Source organism: Desmodus rotundus, chromosome 9, assembly GCF_022682495.2.
Source record: "Desmodus rotundus isolate HL8 chromosome 9, HLdesRot8A.1, whole genome shotgun sequence".
In the NCBI taxonomy this organism is placed as follows: Eukaryota; Metazoa; Chordata; class Mammalia; order Chiroptera; family Phyllostomidae; genus Desmodus; species Desmodus rotundus.
In genome coordinates, this window is record NC_071395.1 from 40,413,830 (window position 1) to 40,429,331 (window position 15,502).

General features: G+C 47.4%; 1 protein-coding gene across 4 annotated transcripts in view; it reads right to left on the reverse strand.

Moving 5' to 3' along the window:
* RFX2 (regulatory factor X2) overlaps positions 1-15,502 on the reverse strand; it is an 83,522-nt gene that overhangs the window by 37,661 nt on the left and 30,359 nt on the right. For 3 of the 4 annotated variants that reach the window (XM_053911757.2, XM_024569053.4, XM_045202604.3), the window contains exons 2-4: positions 4,722-4,834; positions 2,313-2,402; positions 264-343 (exon numbers count right to left, since the gene is read on the reverse strand). In XM_053911757.2, coding sequence (XP_053767732.1) covers positions 264-343; positions 2,313-2,402; positions 4,722-4,826 — 275 coding nt within the window. In that variant the 5' untranslated portion in view covers positions 4,827-4,834. Of the gene's footprint in view, positions 1-263; positions 344-2,312; positions 2,403-3,973; positions 4,219-4,721; positions 4,835-15,502 lie in introns of those variants that run through there. The other variant, XM_045202605.3, reaches the window with a different exon arrangement.

Sequence of the window (15,502 nt, forward strand, 5' to 3'; positions counted from 1 at the left end):
ATTTTCTATTTGTTTGTTTGTTTTGGAGACTGCTTTTTCTAGAAGGAAAAACCAGACAGGTGTGTGGTGTCTCACAGCTCCACAGGGCTGACATGACCGAACACCGTAGTAATGACCCCAACCGATCCCCCAGGGGACAAGGGAGAGGAATTTGTGCGAACAGGTCCTGAAACAGACAAAGGTGGGGGAGCTTGGAGGAAGGCCCCAGGTGGGGCCTACGGTTCTCTGTGGGGGCGGTTCTGCAGGGAGGAGAAACCACGTACAGGGCTCCGTTTGTGTAGACAGTTTCCACGCCGTCCACATACTGCACTTGGGATGGGTACACGTGCTGCACGGGCTGGACCTGAAACATCAGATGGCTCGTGTTACGCACAGAGAGTCTACTTGTTGGCGATTTTCCATTACTCAAGCTGAAAATAACTTCGACTGCCCTTAATGAACGTTGAGTACTGTGTTATAGTTTTCCTGCCCCCAGCTGGAGCTTCTAGAAAGAAACTAGGAGAGACAGTCCTGGAAAGGCACACGGGGATGTCACTGTCACTGACCCACTGCTGCGCATGAGGGCAGCCAAGCCCATTCCGTGGGGAGAAGAGCCCAGTGGACAGCTGGGAGCAGGCTGCAGAGCTGGGAATGGCCCTGGGGACCGCCAGCCACTGGCCATGAGGGCCAATCATGCCGGATGGTGGAGACCAGAGCTGTGGACAGAACACTGACCTCTGAGCATTGGACCCGAGGGTACGGCAGAGGGCTCCAGCTGGTCAAGCTCCACATATCGCCACCCCTGTGCACCCTTCAGGTGGCCCTGGTGCCCCTCCCTAGCAGAAGGACAGGGGTCCTGGGAGTCACACTGGGGAGAGACTGTGAGGGTCTGAGCAGAACTGGAAGAAACGATAGGCCTGGGGTGGGAGGCAGAGAGAGGGGGTGGTGGGAGGGGCCCAGCACAGCCCCTCCTGGTCCCCATCAGTTCGGCACCTCAGCTGATGGCCCCTGAGGGATGTGAGTCCTGGTGGCAGAGGCCCAGAGCTCTGCGTGGAGGACTTCACAATCTCACCTCAGAGGGAACCTTAACCAGCACCTAATTCAACCTCATTTTGGGGTACCAAAATTGAGGGCTGGGCCCCATCATGACCTCTCCTCAGGCCTGTGTGTGGAGCTGACTGCCACCCCGAGGACAACCCAACATGGCGTGCACTCACGCGCTCAGCCCCTGGAGTAACAGCGCATGGTGAAGAGCCCCGGGGTGACCACGCTGAGTGGGCTTTGCCTGAGGGGACCAAGTGAAATGCACAAGTCACCCCACAAGTCCGAGCTGCCCATAGAGAAAGAGATGGCACAGGCCCAGCCCCACGGAGGAGGGGAAGGAATCGTGACATTGATCTTGGTCTCCCCTCCCTCGAGGAGCTCAGGTTCCCTTCTGGGCCTGCTCAGAACCTTTGCTTCCCCTCCGACCCCACAAGACTCCCCCTTTTCTCAGAACAGACAACCCCCCCTACACAGCACTCATCGGAGCAGGAGCCCCTGAAGAAAGTGGCGTGATCTCTGTGTTTCACTCGTGGTCCCTCTCAGGCAGGAGCGTGCGCTGATTTTAATTCAGCGCTGTGCAGGGCATAGGCTGCAAACCCTGGCCCTCAGGCCAGACCCGGCGTGCCTGTTTCTGCGGAGAGTTTTACTGGCCCACAGCCACACCCCTTCTCTTACATCTGTGGCTGCTTCTGGAGACCAGGCAGAGTTGAGTGGTTGTGCCAGAGCCTCTCGCCTGCAATACTGACAAAAATGAACTATTTGACTTTTTCCAGAAGAGAGGGTTTGCTGACCACTCTCCTACATCCCCTCGACTGTCTGAGCTGATGGCCTGCCGCTCCTCGGTGGGCTAGCCCATGCTCTCAAGCTGTCTTCCCAGATCATTGAACTCCACAAGAGGCTCTTCCTCAGCCACGGTGCTCGTCTGAGGGTGTGGCCCTTGCCCGCAGGAGGGTTTGCCTCCCCTGGAGTTTACATGCTCCTCCAATCCAGAACACCTTCGCTATCTGTTTGCACATCCACCTCAGCACCCAGCGCCCTATCGAGGGGCTGGCTTGCACCCCACACATTGAATTTCTGAATGAATAAAATTATCACCAGCTGTCTTGGCTTGCTGCCAAACTGTTTGGAGTGAAAAGACTTTTTTTTAAACATTTCTTCCAAAAAGCTTTCTGGTAAGGAACTGAAAACATCAAAGAAGGAAGAGCAAGGACAGAAAAGAATGCGCAAACCAGAGAGGGCGCCAGATCCCTAAGTGCTGATACATCCCATGTCGCCTGTGCTGTGGTTACCTGCTGTGGCACCTGCTGGACTCTGGGGAGGGAGATTGGCTGCATCTGGGACCCTTTGGAAGCCGAGCCCGCTGCCTGGACCAGCACCCTCTAAAAGGGAAGGAGAGAAGGACATTCAGACTTGTCAGAGGTTAGGCCTGAAAGCAGATGACAACCAGAGCTGCTGCTGCTCAGCCTGCTGTTGCTTCACCAGCCACTCACAACTAGGAAATGAACAGGATCAAATGGACCCCAGGGTCAAGAGGGAAACAGGAGTGTTTTGTCTGCATAAAGCTGGGGCTTTAGAAGTCAATGGCTTCGATTCTCTGAGTTTCCGATGCGGACTCTAAATGTCACTGGTTGCGGTGATGCCACAGTGTTCTGTCTCCCAAACACGACTGGATAAAAAGAACTCGGCAGGGACCCAGCACTCCATGAGCTCATGATTAAATACAAAGAGAACGTAAATGGTGTAAAAGTCAGTGGACAAATGGATACACGCAACGTGGTCCCTCTACACAATGGAATGTTACTCAGCCGCGAAAAGGAGCGCAGCTCTGATGTGCTGCATGTGGATGGACCTTGAATACATGAAGCTCAGTGAGAGAAGCCAGACTGAAAGGACCACACGGCGTGTGGTCCCATGCATGTGAAATGTCCAGAACAGGCACATCCACAGAGACAGGGAGTAGTTCCTGGTTGTCAAGGGCTGGGGAGGGGCATGGGGAGTGACAGCTAAGGGGGATGGGGTTTCTGTTTTGGGGTGATGAATGTACGAAAAATGCCACAATTGGTTCACTTTAAAATGGTGAATTTTATATTACATGAATTTCGCTGCAATTAATTAAATAAGAACGTTAAAGATTTACATTCATACATTCTAAAACTGAGCTGTCCAATATGGTAGCCACTAGTCGTGTAGCCATGTGACCATTTAAATTTCACCTGATTTAGCTCTGGCTGGTGTGGTGGCTCAGTGGACTGAGCGCCGGCCTGTGAACCGAAAGGTCGCCGGTTCTATTCCCAGTCAGTGCAGGGTTGTGGGCCAGGTCCCTAGTAGGGGGCGTGTCAGAGGCAAATGGTCTGTTTCTCTCACACATGGATGTTTCTCTCCCTGTTTTTCTCCCTCCCTTCTCCTCTCTCTGAAGATAAATAAATAAAATCTTTAAAAAAATAATCATTTGATTTAAATAAACTGTAAAATTCAGTTCTGCAGGTGCACTGGCCACATTTCCAGTGCCAGAGCCACGTGGCGCTGGTGGCAGAACAGACTGCATGCTGGGAAGTTCTGTTGGGTGGCTCAGGAGGGGCTGAGGGAGGGAGCAGTGCACCATGGGAACTGAGCTACAAGGATTCCTCTTTCTGGCAAGGAACTGGTCAGGAAGCCCAGGGTGCGCATTACTCAGGGAACACGATGCAGCCTGCGGGCGAGAGCGCTGAAGGAAAGGGCATTCCCTGCATAGGCATGGGGAGGCTCAGCTGGAGCAGCTGCCAGTGCATCTGGGGGAGGGGAGGCAGGGGCAAGGGGTGAGGATGTTGCCATTGAGACTGGGGTGGGGGTCCTGGAGGCATCTCTAGCAGGGACAGGAGCCCTAGAACCTGGGAGGAACACAGTGGCCATGGCAGGACCCACTTCACCCACCCCCACATTCCTCAGGCAACCACCAATCTGTTCTCTGCACCTATGAGCTTAATGCGTGGTTTTACATATCAGTGAGGTTCTTGGGTCTTTGTCTTTCTCTGTCTGACTTGTCTCATTTAGCATAACCCCCCTGGGTCCTCCGTGTCCTTGCAAATGGCACGATTTCATCCTTTTTCGTGGCACAGTCGGTGATTCTGCATTGTATCTACGCAGCGCCTCTTCTCATCCAGTCGTCTGTGGAGGGGCACCCCAGTCGTTTCCATATCTTGGCTACGGCACTCGGAGCTGCAGTGAATAAGGGTTCGCCGATATCTTTCTGAGTTACTGTTTTCGTTTTGGAGGAGTTTTAATGTAAAAATTCTATCTCCACAAATTTTAAATATATTCATTCTGATTGCTAGATTCAATTTTGAACCAAATGCTGAGAATTTTCACTTATCTTTTGCCTTACTCAAAAAGTCTTTCTGTGTAAAAGGGTCATTTCCAAGGTAGAAGAAAACTTCCCTTAAAAGAAAAGAACAAATTAAGTCACATTTGGGGGTGCAGGGCTTTCTTTTTGTTTTTATCATTGATTCCTTGGTGGGACCTTTTGAAGAAATAGTGGAAAAGCCACAATCCCTGACATGGGGAGACAGAGAAGGTGCAGCTATTTCAACAGCCGCGGCCTTGGGGCTGAGAAGCCAGCTCAGGAGAACAGAAATAAGTCCCCTGCTGACTCAAGTGCTTTTCCAAACCACAGCGGATGAGGCCGCACTGGCCGCAATGGTCTTTCCGGGCTGGTCCGTTACCTGCGGGGAGGCTGGCACGGGCTGGGCCACAGGTGTCTGGGCGGCCGATGATGAACACAGAGCCATAGAAGCTGGCGAGTCTGCTGCTCCCTCTGAACTCTGCATGCTCAGTTCTGAAGAGAGGTGGAGAGAGGGTGAGTAGGCAGGGCTGCAGTCCCGAAGTCCACAGGGGCAACTTCAGACGCCGACAGGACAGGCGAGTGGGAATTCCCTACAGCCTTCCAGGTTCAGAGCAGGGACCCAGCCTGGCTGGGTAAGGAATGGGGAGCAGGTTGCAGAACTCTTGCAAAGAAGGAGAGAGAGGAGGGGGCCAGGGACTGTTCTTTCAAATATCAAACCAAAGAGTAGCCCCGCAGGAGGTCCTCAGTGGCAGGCCAGGGACAACTACTTGTCCCTGTCCCTGTCCCAGGCTGATCAGGCTGAACTATTTTCAGGGCTCATGAAACTGTTTACTCATTTACCCAGCAAGTCTCAAGCTCCTGCTGCATGCCTTCCATTTGGAGAGCTTGGCAAGTGCATTCCCCTAGGGCGGGGTCTCTCCTCTCTGCACAGTGGCATTGGCCCATTCCCGGGGCCAGGGCCGGCGTTCTGGGCGCCCCGAGTAGTACCCCGGGTGCCCACCCCCTCTCCAAGTCATGACAACCCAAAGTGTCTTCAGACAGACATTGTCCAATGTCCCCTGGGGGCAAAATCGCCCCCTAGCTGAGAACAAATGACCCAGGGGGAAAACGAAACATACAGTGAGAGTAAAGAAACACTTTCTCCTGGGCTGGAGAAAAGTCCTCAAGAATTTCAGCAGTAAGTCAAAATTGCCTTCTGCCCCTAGAGATCTTTGCCCATGAGAAAGCAGAAGAGTGTATTTCCTTGCGGCCAGATGTATATATCTTTCTAACAGGCAGTTTTCTGTTAGAAAACTCTACAAAATCTCTACAAAAAGACTCATTTAATATCATAATGATATGGCAAATGATACAAGACCGTTCTTTTTTTTTTAAAAAAAAGATTTTATTTATTTTTAGAGAGAGGGAAGGAAAGGGAGAAGGTGAAGGAGAGAAATATTGGTGTTCAAGAGACACATGGATTGGTTGCCTCTCGCATTCCCCCCCAACTGGGGACCTAGTGCAAAACCCAGGCACATGCCCTGACCAGGTATTGAACCAGTGACCTTTCGGTTCACAGGCCGGCACTCGATCCACTGAGCCACACCAGCTACGGCCAAAACCACTCTATAAAATGCAGAAAGTCAAACTGTATTCACTTTAAAACAAACCACTGTCTACCTTAAGCATTTGAGAGGCAGTAAATACACCAACTGAAGAGAGGAGGTGGCTTTGTGGTCAGACACACCATCCCTGTCCCTGTCCCGTCCAGTCCCGTCCCGTCCCCAGCTCTGAGCATGCCACCCCCACGAATGGAGTCTCCCGGCCCCTGCCTCGCAGGGAGGGCTGACTGGCACGGCACGCATCACAGAGCACAGGATACAGAGCCAGAGCCTTCACCGATGTCTCTTTGTCACTCCAACAGTTCCCACCTGCAAGAATGAGTGAAGCATTTTTTTAAAGCCTTTTTTTTTAATGTTGAGAAAAACTAGTTACAGAATAAAATAATTTGCCTGAGGGAAGCAGAAAGGGGTGTGTGTTGGAATCTGAATGTGTTTGTGAAATCTCATCTTTACTTACAGGGACTGTTCCATGACTTCCTCCAGTCCCCTTCCCAAATGCCTTTGGTACCAATGAGAGCCACTGGTGTGTCTGTGACATTTTTGTTTCCTGTGGGCTCGACTCAGTTTTCACCACTAGATGTCCCCAGTGTCCTGTGGTGACTGGCACCTCCAGCAGAGGAGGAAATTGTGAGTCCTCTGTTACCTGGGTCTCCAACTCTCTCTGCCTTCCTGACAGAAAGGATCTTTGGAATATTCTGTTGGGAATTGTTTAATTGAGTTCTCCTATTTGTGGTTTTCCCTAACATTTAAATCAATCACTGTGTTTGCATTTGAAGCCAAGAGGTGGGTAACTCCAGTAACACTAGGAGGAAATAAGTGGACTAACCTCTTTGTGAACAGAATCCACTAGCAATAAAGTGAGAAAGCTGACTTCACTGAGACCAGCTCTTTATCCACAGGCAGAAATAATTTCTCTGCGAAGTCCGAGTCTTACTGAAGCAAGCAGAGCTGTAAGAGCCTTGGGGATAGTGAGTCCATTCTTGGTTTACTATGGCGAGAACATACCTTCCAGAGAACAGGTTATTCCATAGCACAAGTTTTTTTCTTTTTTCAGAGAGGAGAAGGGAGGGAGAAAGAAAGGGAGAGAAACACTGGTTGCCTCTCCTCCACACCCTGACTGGGGACCGAACTGCAACCCAGGCCCTGACCAGGAATCAAACCAGCGACCCTTTGCTTTGCGGGATGTAGCCCAACCAACCGAGCCACTCCGGTCAGGACTCCGTGTCACGTGGAGTTTTCATGCTAACAAGATCTCTGGTTTAAGGCACCATTTTCCATGCACCGAGTTTATTGCACTGGTCAGTTTATATTGTTTAGGGCAGGTAGAGTGAACATTTCCTGTGGGTGACCAGAGCCTTTCAGTCTGTCCCCACTACAACTACTAGACCTTGCATCACAGTATAACAGCAGCGTTCACTCGCATGTGAATGAGTGACCTCGATTGTGTTCTTTTCTTATTTTTTAAAAATATGTTTATTGGTTTTAGAGAGGGACGGGGGAGAAAAATCAATGTGAGAGAGAAACATCAGTTGGTTGCCTCTTGCACATGCCCTGGTCAAGGATCGGACCCAAAACCTAGGTATGTGCCCTGACTGGAAATTGAACCCCCAACCCTTTCGGTGTATGGGATGGTGCTCCAACCAACGGAGCCATACCGGCCAGGGCTTGACTGTGTTCTAATAAAAGTTTATTTCCCAAAACAGGCAACCAGTAATAGTTGCTAGTGTTCAGTCCATATAATCTGGGTTTAATAAAGTGACGTGGTTTTGGAAGGTGCGTAGAAAAATTTCCCTGTCTGGATTCCAAACCTTGAGGCCCACAGGCCCTCAATCTAGTACATCGTTCTTATGGCCACGTCTCATCGATGGCCGGACTGGAGGGGCTGCAGGGGGTGACTCAAATTGTTAGGCGGACCGTGCTGCCAACAGTTAAAGAGGAGTGGAAATATCAAACCCTGGTCTGAAGTGACAACAACGGTGGGTAAAGCTTATGAAGTCACATTGACTCACCAAACCCTGAAGCCCTAGGAGCCAGCCAGGTGCAGCCCTCAAAACTTAAGACAGAAGTTTAGGCACAATGGACAGATGGCTTTGTGGAGTCACAGTGGGTTGAATAATTCTCCCCAAACACATGCCCGCCCACCTGGAGTCTCAGAATGTGACCTTATTTGGAAATAGTGTCTTTTCAGTGAACCTCAAGAAGAATAAATCAAAAGAAAACTGATTTAGGTGTGGTCAAACTTCTAAGGTTGAAGAGAGAGAAGGAGAAATTGAAATCAGTCAGAGAAAAACTGTATACATTCAGGGGAACAATGGCACAGATGACAACCGACCTCTCATCAGTAGCAATGGTGGCCAGAAGACAATGGAGTGACATCTTTAACACACTGGGGAAAAGAAACCTATTGCTCCAAATTCTATATCCAGTAAAACTATTCTTAAAAGAACGGTGAAATAAAGATGTTTTATGATAAATGAAACCTGAGGAACTTTGCTGTCTACACTATGAGAAACATGAAGGGAAGTTCTTTAGGATGAAGGGAAATAACACCAGATGGTAAACTTGAATCTAGTTTAGTATCTAGTTTTGCAAAGAAGAGATAGCGATTATTTGAAATGATAAATATGTGGGGTAATGACAAAAGACAGTATATCTTTCTTTTTTCTTTTAATTTCTCTAAAAGTCTAATTAAGAAAGCTGGAGTGGCTATAATTATCAGACAAAATAGATTTCAAGACAAGGAATATTTCTAAAAATAATGAGAGACATTTCATCATTATGATATAATCAATTTATCAGGATGACATAATCATTATAGAAATGTGTATATCACATAAAATAGCTTCAAAAGCATGAAGAAAAAATCAACAGAACTAACTAACTAACTAATCACAGTTGGAGATTTTAAACACCCTTCTCTCAGTAATTCAATAGAAACTAAACAAAGTATCGGTAAGGATACAGAATATCTGAATGACACTGTCAGCCACATCAATCTAAGGGGCATTTATTTAACACAAAAAGCAAATCCTGTACGTTCTGTTCAAATGTACATGAAATATTCACTAAGCAAGTCATATTCTTGGCCATAAAGTAAATACATTTCAAAAAACTAAAATTATACAGAACATGTATGTATTTTGATCACAATGGATATAGATCAGTAATATATCTAGAAAAATGCCAAACATTTAGAAAATGTAAAATATGTTTTTAAAATAACTCATAGGTCAAAAATAAAATGTGAGAGAAACTAGAGAATATTCTGAACTAATGATGATGGAAACGCCACGCATCAGCAACTGTGGGATGCGTCTCGAATGGTGTTTAGAAGGAAACGGTTAGCTTTATAGGCTTATATTGGGAAGGCTTAAAATCAATCATTTATGTTATCAACCTCAGGAAGCCATAAAAAGATGAGCAAATTAAACAAGTGGAAAAAAGCAAATAATAAAGATAAAATAATGAAATAAAAAGCTCCACAGTAGAGAAAATGAACAAAACCAAAATTTCTTCAAAATTGAAATTTCTTCCAAAAAGAAGAGTTCTCTGGCCATGAAAAGACACGGAAGAAACATAAATGCATATTATCAATTCAAGGTAAATGTATACATACAGTATAATTCCAACTATATGACATCCTGGGAAAGAAGAGAACTGTGGAGACAGTCAACAGATCAGTGGTTTTCAGGAGCGTAGGGGGAAGGAATGGTGAGTAGGTGGAACAAAAGCGTTTTTAGGGCAGTGAACATACTCTGCCTTACAGTGTGCATTTGTCCAGATCCACAGAAAGCACAGCACTGAGGCTGAACCCTAACATGAAGTGTGAACTTCGGGTGACAGAGATGCGTCAGCGCAGGTTTCTTAAGCCGTAACAAAAGTACCACTCTGGTGGGGGACATGGGCAGCGAGCAAGGCTGTGCACACGTGAGGGCAGAAGGTATGTGGGAAATTTCTGTGCCTTCCGCTCAGTTTTGCTATGAACCTACATAAAACTGCTATTAAAAAATTTTAGAAAAAAGCCCTGGCTGGTGTAGCTCAGTGGATTGAGCGTGGACTGGGAACCAAAGGGTTGCCGGTTTGATTCCCAGTCACGGCACATGCCTGGGTTGCAGGCCAGGTCCCCAGTGGGGGCCACATGAGAGGGAACCACACATCGATGTTTCTCTCCCTCCCTTTCCCTCTCTCTAAAAATAAATAAATAAAATCTTTAAAAAATAAGTAAAAAATATTATATACTAAATTAGGGAATAAATTTTTTAAAATCTAAAGCAGAAAAGATTGAGAAAACCCTCAAAAAAACTGGTAAGACCAAAGGAGAAAAACATGAATTGCCGATACCAGGAATGAAAGAAAAAAGATATACCCACTACAAATCTTACAGAAATCAAAATGATAATAAAAAGCTATTATGAATAACTTTAGCCAATAAGTTCAACGACTTGGATCAAATGAACTTTTTTTAAAAAAACACAACATACTAACAATGATACAAGATGAAATAAAAAAATGTGAATGTTGTATCTTAAAAAAACCTGAATTGTGTTTAAAAACCTCCCTATAAATTCCAGGTACAGAGAGTTTCACTGGTAAATGCTATCAAATACCAAAAAAGGAATTCCATACACAAATTCCATCAGGAAATAGAGAAAGAAACACCTCACAAATCACTTTATGAGGTCAGCAAAACCCTATACCAAAAACACCAAGTCTTGATAAAGATGTTACAAGAAAAGTGTTTAGATCAGTATCTCTCATAAATACTTTTGCAAAAATCATAACAAAATAAATCTAATCCAGCAATATATAACCAATATAGCCAATACTTACACTGTCATTTTTTTTTAACAAAGATGTCAAGGCAATTTGATAGAGGAAGTTGTTTAAACAAATGGCATGTTCATATGATAGAAGAAAAGCCACTTCAATCCCTGCCTCACACCATACACAAAATGATTTCAAATTGAAACACAGACTTACACATAAAAGCTAAAACTATAAAACTTCTAAGAGAAAACATGGGGGGGCAGGCAAAGGTTTCTCAGACAAGATGCAGAAATCATAAATATAAAAGAAAAACAACCAAATTTAAAACTTCTCTTCATAGGAAGACTTCACTAAGAACACAAATAGGTAAGCCACAGTCTGGGAGCAAATATTTGCAGAACATGTATCTGACAAAGGGCTTTTATCCACAATATCAAAGCTCCTACAATTCAACTGGAAGACAAACTAATGGGCAAAAGACTTGAACACGTACTTCATAAAGACACGCAGATGCTCACCATGTGTATGAACTAGTGTTCAGCACTGTTAGTCACTAGGGAAATGCAAATTAAGACTACACTGAGATTCTACCAAACACGTCCTTAGAATGGCTAAACTAAAATCTGACAACCACCGGCGTGAGCACGTGGAGAAATCATAACTCTCACACCTGTGAGGATGTAAACTGATATGATCACATTGGAAAAAAGGTTTGACGATTTTCCAGAAAGTTAAACCTACTCTTTAACTCAGAATTCTTCTCCTAGGTACTTATCCAAAATAAATGGAAATACACATCTTCAAAAACACTTGTACGAGCGTGTTCACAGCAGCTTCATTTACAATCGCCAAAGGTAGCAATAACCTAACCCAATTGTCCGTCATCAGGAGGATGGACGAGAAACTAGACTGTGGTAAGTTAAACATGCATATGGTAATCCTAAAACGACCACAAAAGAAGTACGGATATAGCTAACAAAGCTAATAGGGTAATACCAGTCATTAATACAAAGGGTTGAACTCATACAAGCAACACATGGGTGAATCTCAAAGTCGTTACGCTGAGTGACAGAAGCTAGACCCAAGGCACAGAGTGTAGAGTGGAGCGAACGAACCTCAGGTTTAATGCACATTCAGAACAGTGTGCAGCAGGGATGACCGGCAAGGGACAGCCGGGAGCTGCCCAGGGAGGTGGACGGACACATTCTCTGTGATGGGAGGGTGTGCGTTACATGAATAGCCAAATATTAGACGCCAAGGTGTGTGCACTTACTGTAGGTAAAAGGTAACCTAAAAAATCCTGTAAAGATATGATAACGAAGTGGACACTGGGAAGCGGTCCAAGAAAGACAGGAGGGCGGTAACTGCAGAGGCTGGTGATGGCTACACAGCGTTCGCCAGCCTGTGTGTCGACTTTGTTAACGTTTGGAATTTCTGTTATAAAAAGTGAAACAAAAAGCCAGTCCAGCTATTAGCTTTCAGCCCAAAAGAATAAGTGCAAGCATGTTTTATTGCTGGTGTGCCATGCCAGCGGCCCTCGAATTGCAGTACTTCTCGCTCCTTCCAGAAGGGGTGAGGCCGGACCCCAGCGACTCCTCTACCTGGGAGAAGAGGCAGCAGCAGGGGAAGGGAGGCGGTGGGCCCCACATTCAACCTGAAGTTCCGGAATCCCCCTTTCCCACTCAGCTGTGCCAGGTTCCTGTGTAACCAAGGTTACCCTAGAAACAGTCTCACAGGAGTGAGTGCAGGTCCGCGCTTCTCCTCTGAACTTGAACTTGTGGTAAGATCTGGGAACCATTCAGTTTCTGTCTCTGTCACCTTCGTTTGTCCTCTCTCCTGTTTTACTTCCCAAAGGTGGGGCCCTGAACCTGGCCTCAGGACAGCCAGCACAAAGGAGTCGGGACTCCAAAGACTCAGCCTGGCCAGGCTGGCCCGAAGCTCCCAGGGCTCAGAAACACGCCTGGTGTGTTTATAAGCCGAGCATTTTCCATCTGTCATCTGGTCCGAGATAAGGGCAGACTGGAAACATCAGTGGGAAAGCGCAGCGTCATTGCTGCCGCTTCCCCTCCTGGCAGCATCAGCGTAGGGAAGGCACATCTGACCTTCTGGAGATGCTGCCAGGAACACCCACCAGCGAGGCTACGTGCTGAGGTCCCTGAGTGCGTGTGAGGGGGCACACAGACCCATGGTCAGCAGCCCTGGGCTTCAGCCCCCATGAATGAATCTGCCCGGACACAAAGGGAAGAAACTTCTGTTTATAGGAAAATACTCTGGTTACCTAGTAACCAGCAATGACAGAAAAGGAAATGCAGGAAATGCTGAGGGCAATTTCTGGGCCTGCTTCTGGCCTGACACTGACTCACCAGGACCTGAAGCAATCTCCTTTCATTCCTGCTCTTCCCCATGCCAAGCCGAGGGATCACCTGCCTCACAGAGGTCGGATAGATATTTAGAAAACATTGGTCATCTTTGGGTAATTAGGGAAGAGCACACCAACGTTTTTAGTTCCTGTGGTTCCGATTGGCTTTGGGGAGACACACAACCTCTTGTACTTGGAGGAGAGACGCGGGTCTCCTCAGGCCATCAGTTCATGCTCTCCTGGTACTTGGTGGCATCTGGATGGCACCAGGGTTCATTTTCGCCAGGAAAGCAATTAATTTCTTCCGTATGAACAAGAAGCAACAAGTCCAGAACACTCTCAAGAGTTCTTTCCAACTCCAGACTCTGCCTGATGTTTGTGCTGACACCCCCAGAGGAGTTACAGTGACCAGAACAATCAAGTCCATTCCTTCTCTTGACCCCCTTCAATCTGAGTCCAGGTTTAAGGAGCGAGGGACGCGTGGTTTGGGTTCTGTCTCAACTGTCCCTGATTGCGTGAGGCCCCAGCCCAGCCCTCAGCACAGCCCTGCTCAGCTCCAGGCACGGAGAGGAGACTCGCATGTCTGAGGGACTAAGTATCCACCACTCTTCGCTGAAAGGAGGATGCTCCCACAGTTCGTGATGGCAGAATCCGTGTCCTTTGTCACACCTGGATCACTCCCAGCACACTCAGCAGACACTAATGCAGGGTCACAGGCTCAGCCTGCGGACATGCTCTGTCCTGGGCACTGTGGGTGCCGAGAGGCACCCCTGGCCTCTGGGAGCACCACCAGCACCCTGCGTCTCCAGACACCACCAAGTGTCTCCTGGGGGGCAGGGCTGCCCCAAATGAGCACCACTGTTCTAAACGAACGTGAGGTGTCTGAGAAATGAGCTGGGTAAGTGGTGCTTCAGTGTGATGAACTTGTCGACAGGTGGAGAATAACAGAGGAGACTGCAGTGACCTGGACACGAAATCATTACAATTCTGCCAGATAAGCAGTGTGGAATTAGAGGGGGGGAAATGAGGGACCCTTTAAAAGCTCCCCACCAAGGAGAGGGATATAAGGGGACTATATGGTAATGGAAAAAATACAATGAAAAATTAAAAAATAAATAAAAAATAAAAGCTCCCCACCACTTCCAAGAGTATCAACTCCAACTTCCAGCGAGGGCGGTCCGTCAGTCCGTCTTGGCCCAGAACTTTTGGACGTCTTGTTACTCCCCTGGCAATGCCTAACTTTTTTCTTTTGCAGCCATGGACTTTGAAGGATCAGAGCTGGCCCTGAGTTTCTCTGGAAGTATCTTCAGAGTTCAAATTCCTTTTTCTTTTGGTAAGAACTGGGCATCTGTTCCTGTTTTCTCCTCAGCAGCCAAATTTTTCCTCTCGCTCCAGCAGAGGATCAGGCCCGAGCCCTGGAAACTGGCCGTCTATCCAAGGGCTCGAGACAGGAGGCAGCCAGGCCCAGTCAGCCCCTGCGTCACAGGCTGTCATCCTCGGTCACCTGGGACAGCAGCCTTTCCTCCCATCCTCACAGGAGCTCTCCCCTACTTCCCTCTTAAAGAGAGAGATTTGACTTCTAAGGTCTGGCTACCTTGCCTTGGATGTGGCCTAATTGTAGCAAGTGACAGTGTCAGGGATTCAGGAAAAATGGGAATTAAAAAACCTTCACCAACATTTTCACTCAGCAAATGTTTTAGGCAGGCTCCTGATACCAGCTCTCATTAGTAAGACTCAAACACCGTAAGATTTGGTGTCCAGGAAAGGAAACTCCCCCCAGGTTGGGGGTGGGTGCCCTGAAGTTCACATCAAAGGGAGTGGGAACGGGGTGCTGAGTGGGAGACCAACTGTCAGCTGCTGTTCTGTGCTAGGAGAGTGAGCAAGAAAGGTGTCTCACACTCCCACGTGTACACACACACAAACCATATACACGTGCACACACACCCACACACAAAACCCAGTGCCCACCCCACAAACACATGCAGTGCAAACACATGTACAAACACGAGCAGCGCACAAACACGTACACACAAGCACATGAACACATGCACGCACACACACAGAGAAGCCATAAGTATACACAACACACACATGTACACACATGCACAACACAGGCTAATGTGAGAAAAATGGCCAAAACCACTCAGAAGACACGGCTGACATGCTCTTACTAGACGGTTTTCTATTACACTGAATGTTGACCAGTCCCCACAGGGAAAAATCAATGGTTCCCATAGTAAAAAGGGAAGGGAACCTGTGTTTACATATTCACACACGGGTATATGGGGAAAATTCTCGGAATGCAGATTTTTCTCTGTAGATAACTTCCTCATCCTGGGGCCTTGCTCTGAAACTGTGACCCTGTCACCCAGGTGCTGACACAGCCTCTGCCCCCAGCTCTCAGTTCTGTACCCCAGCACACAGTCCCCATGT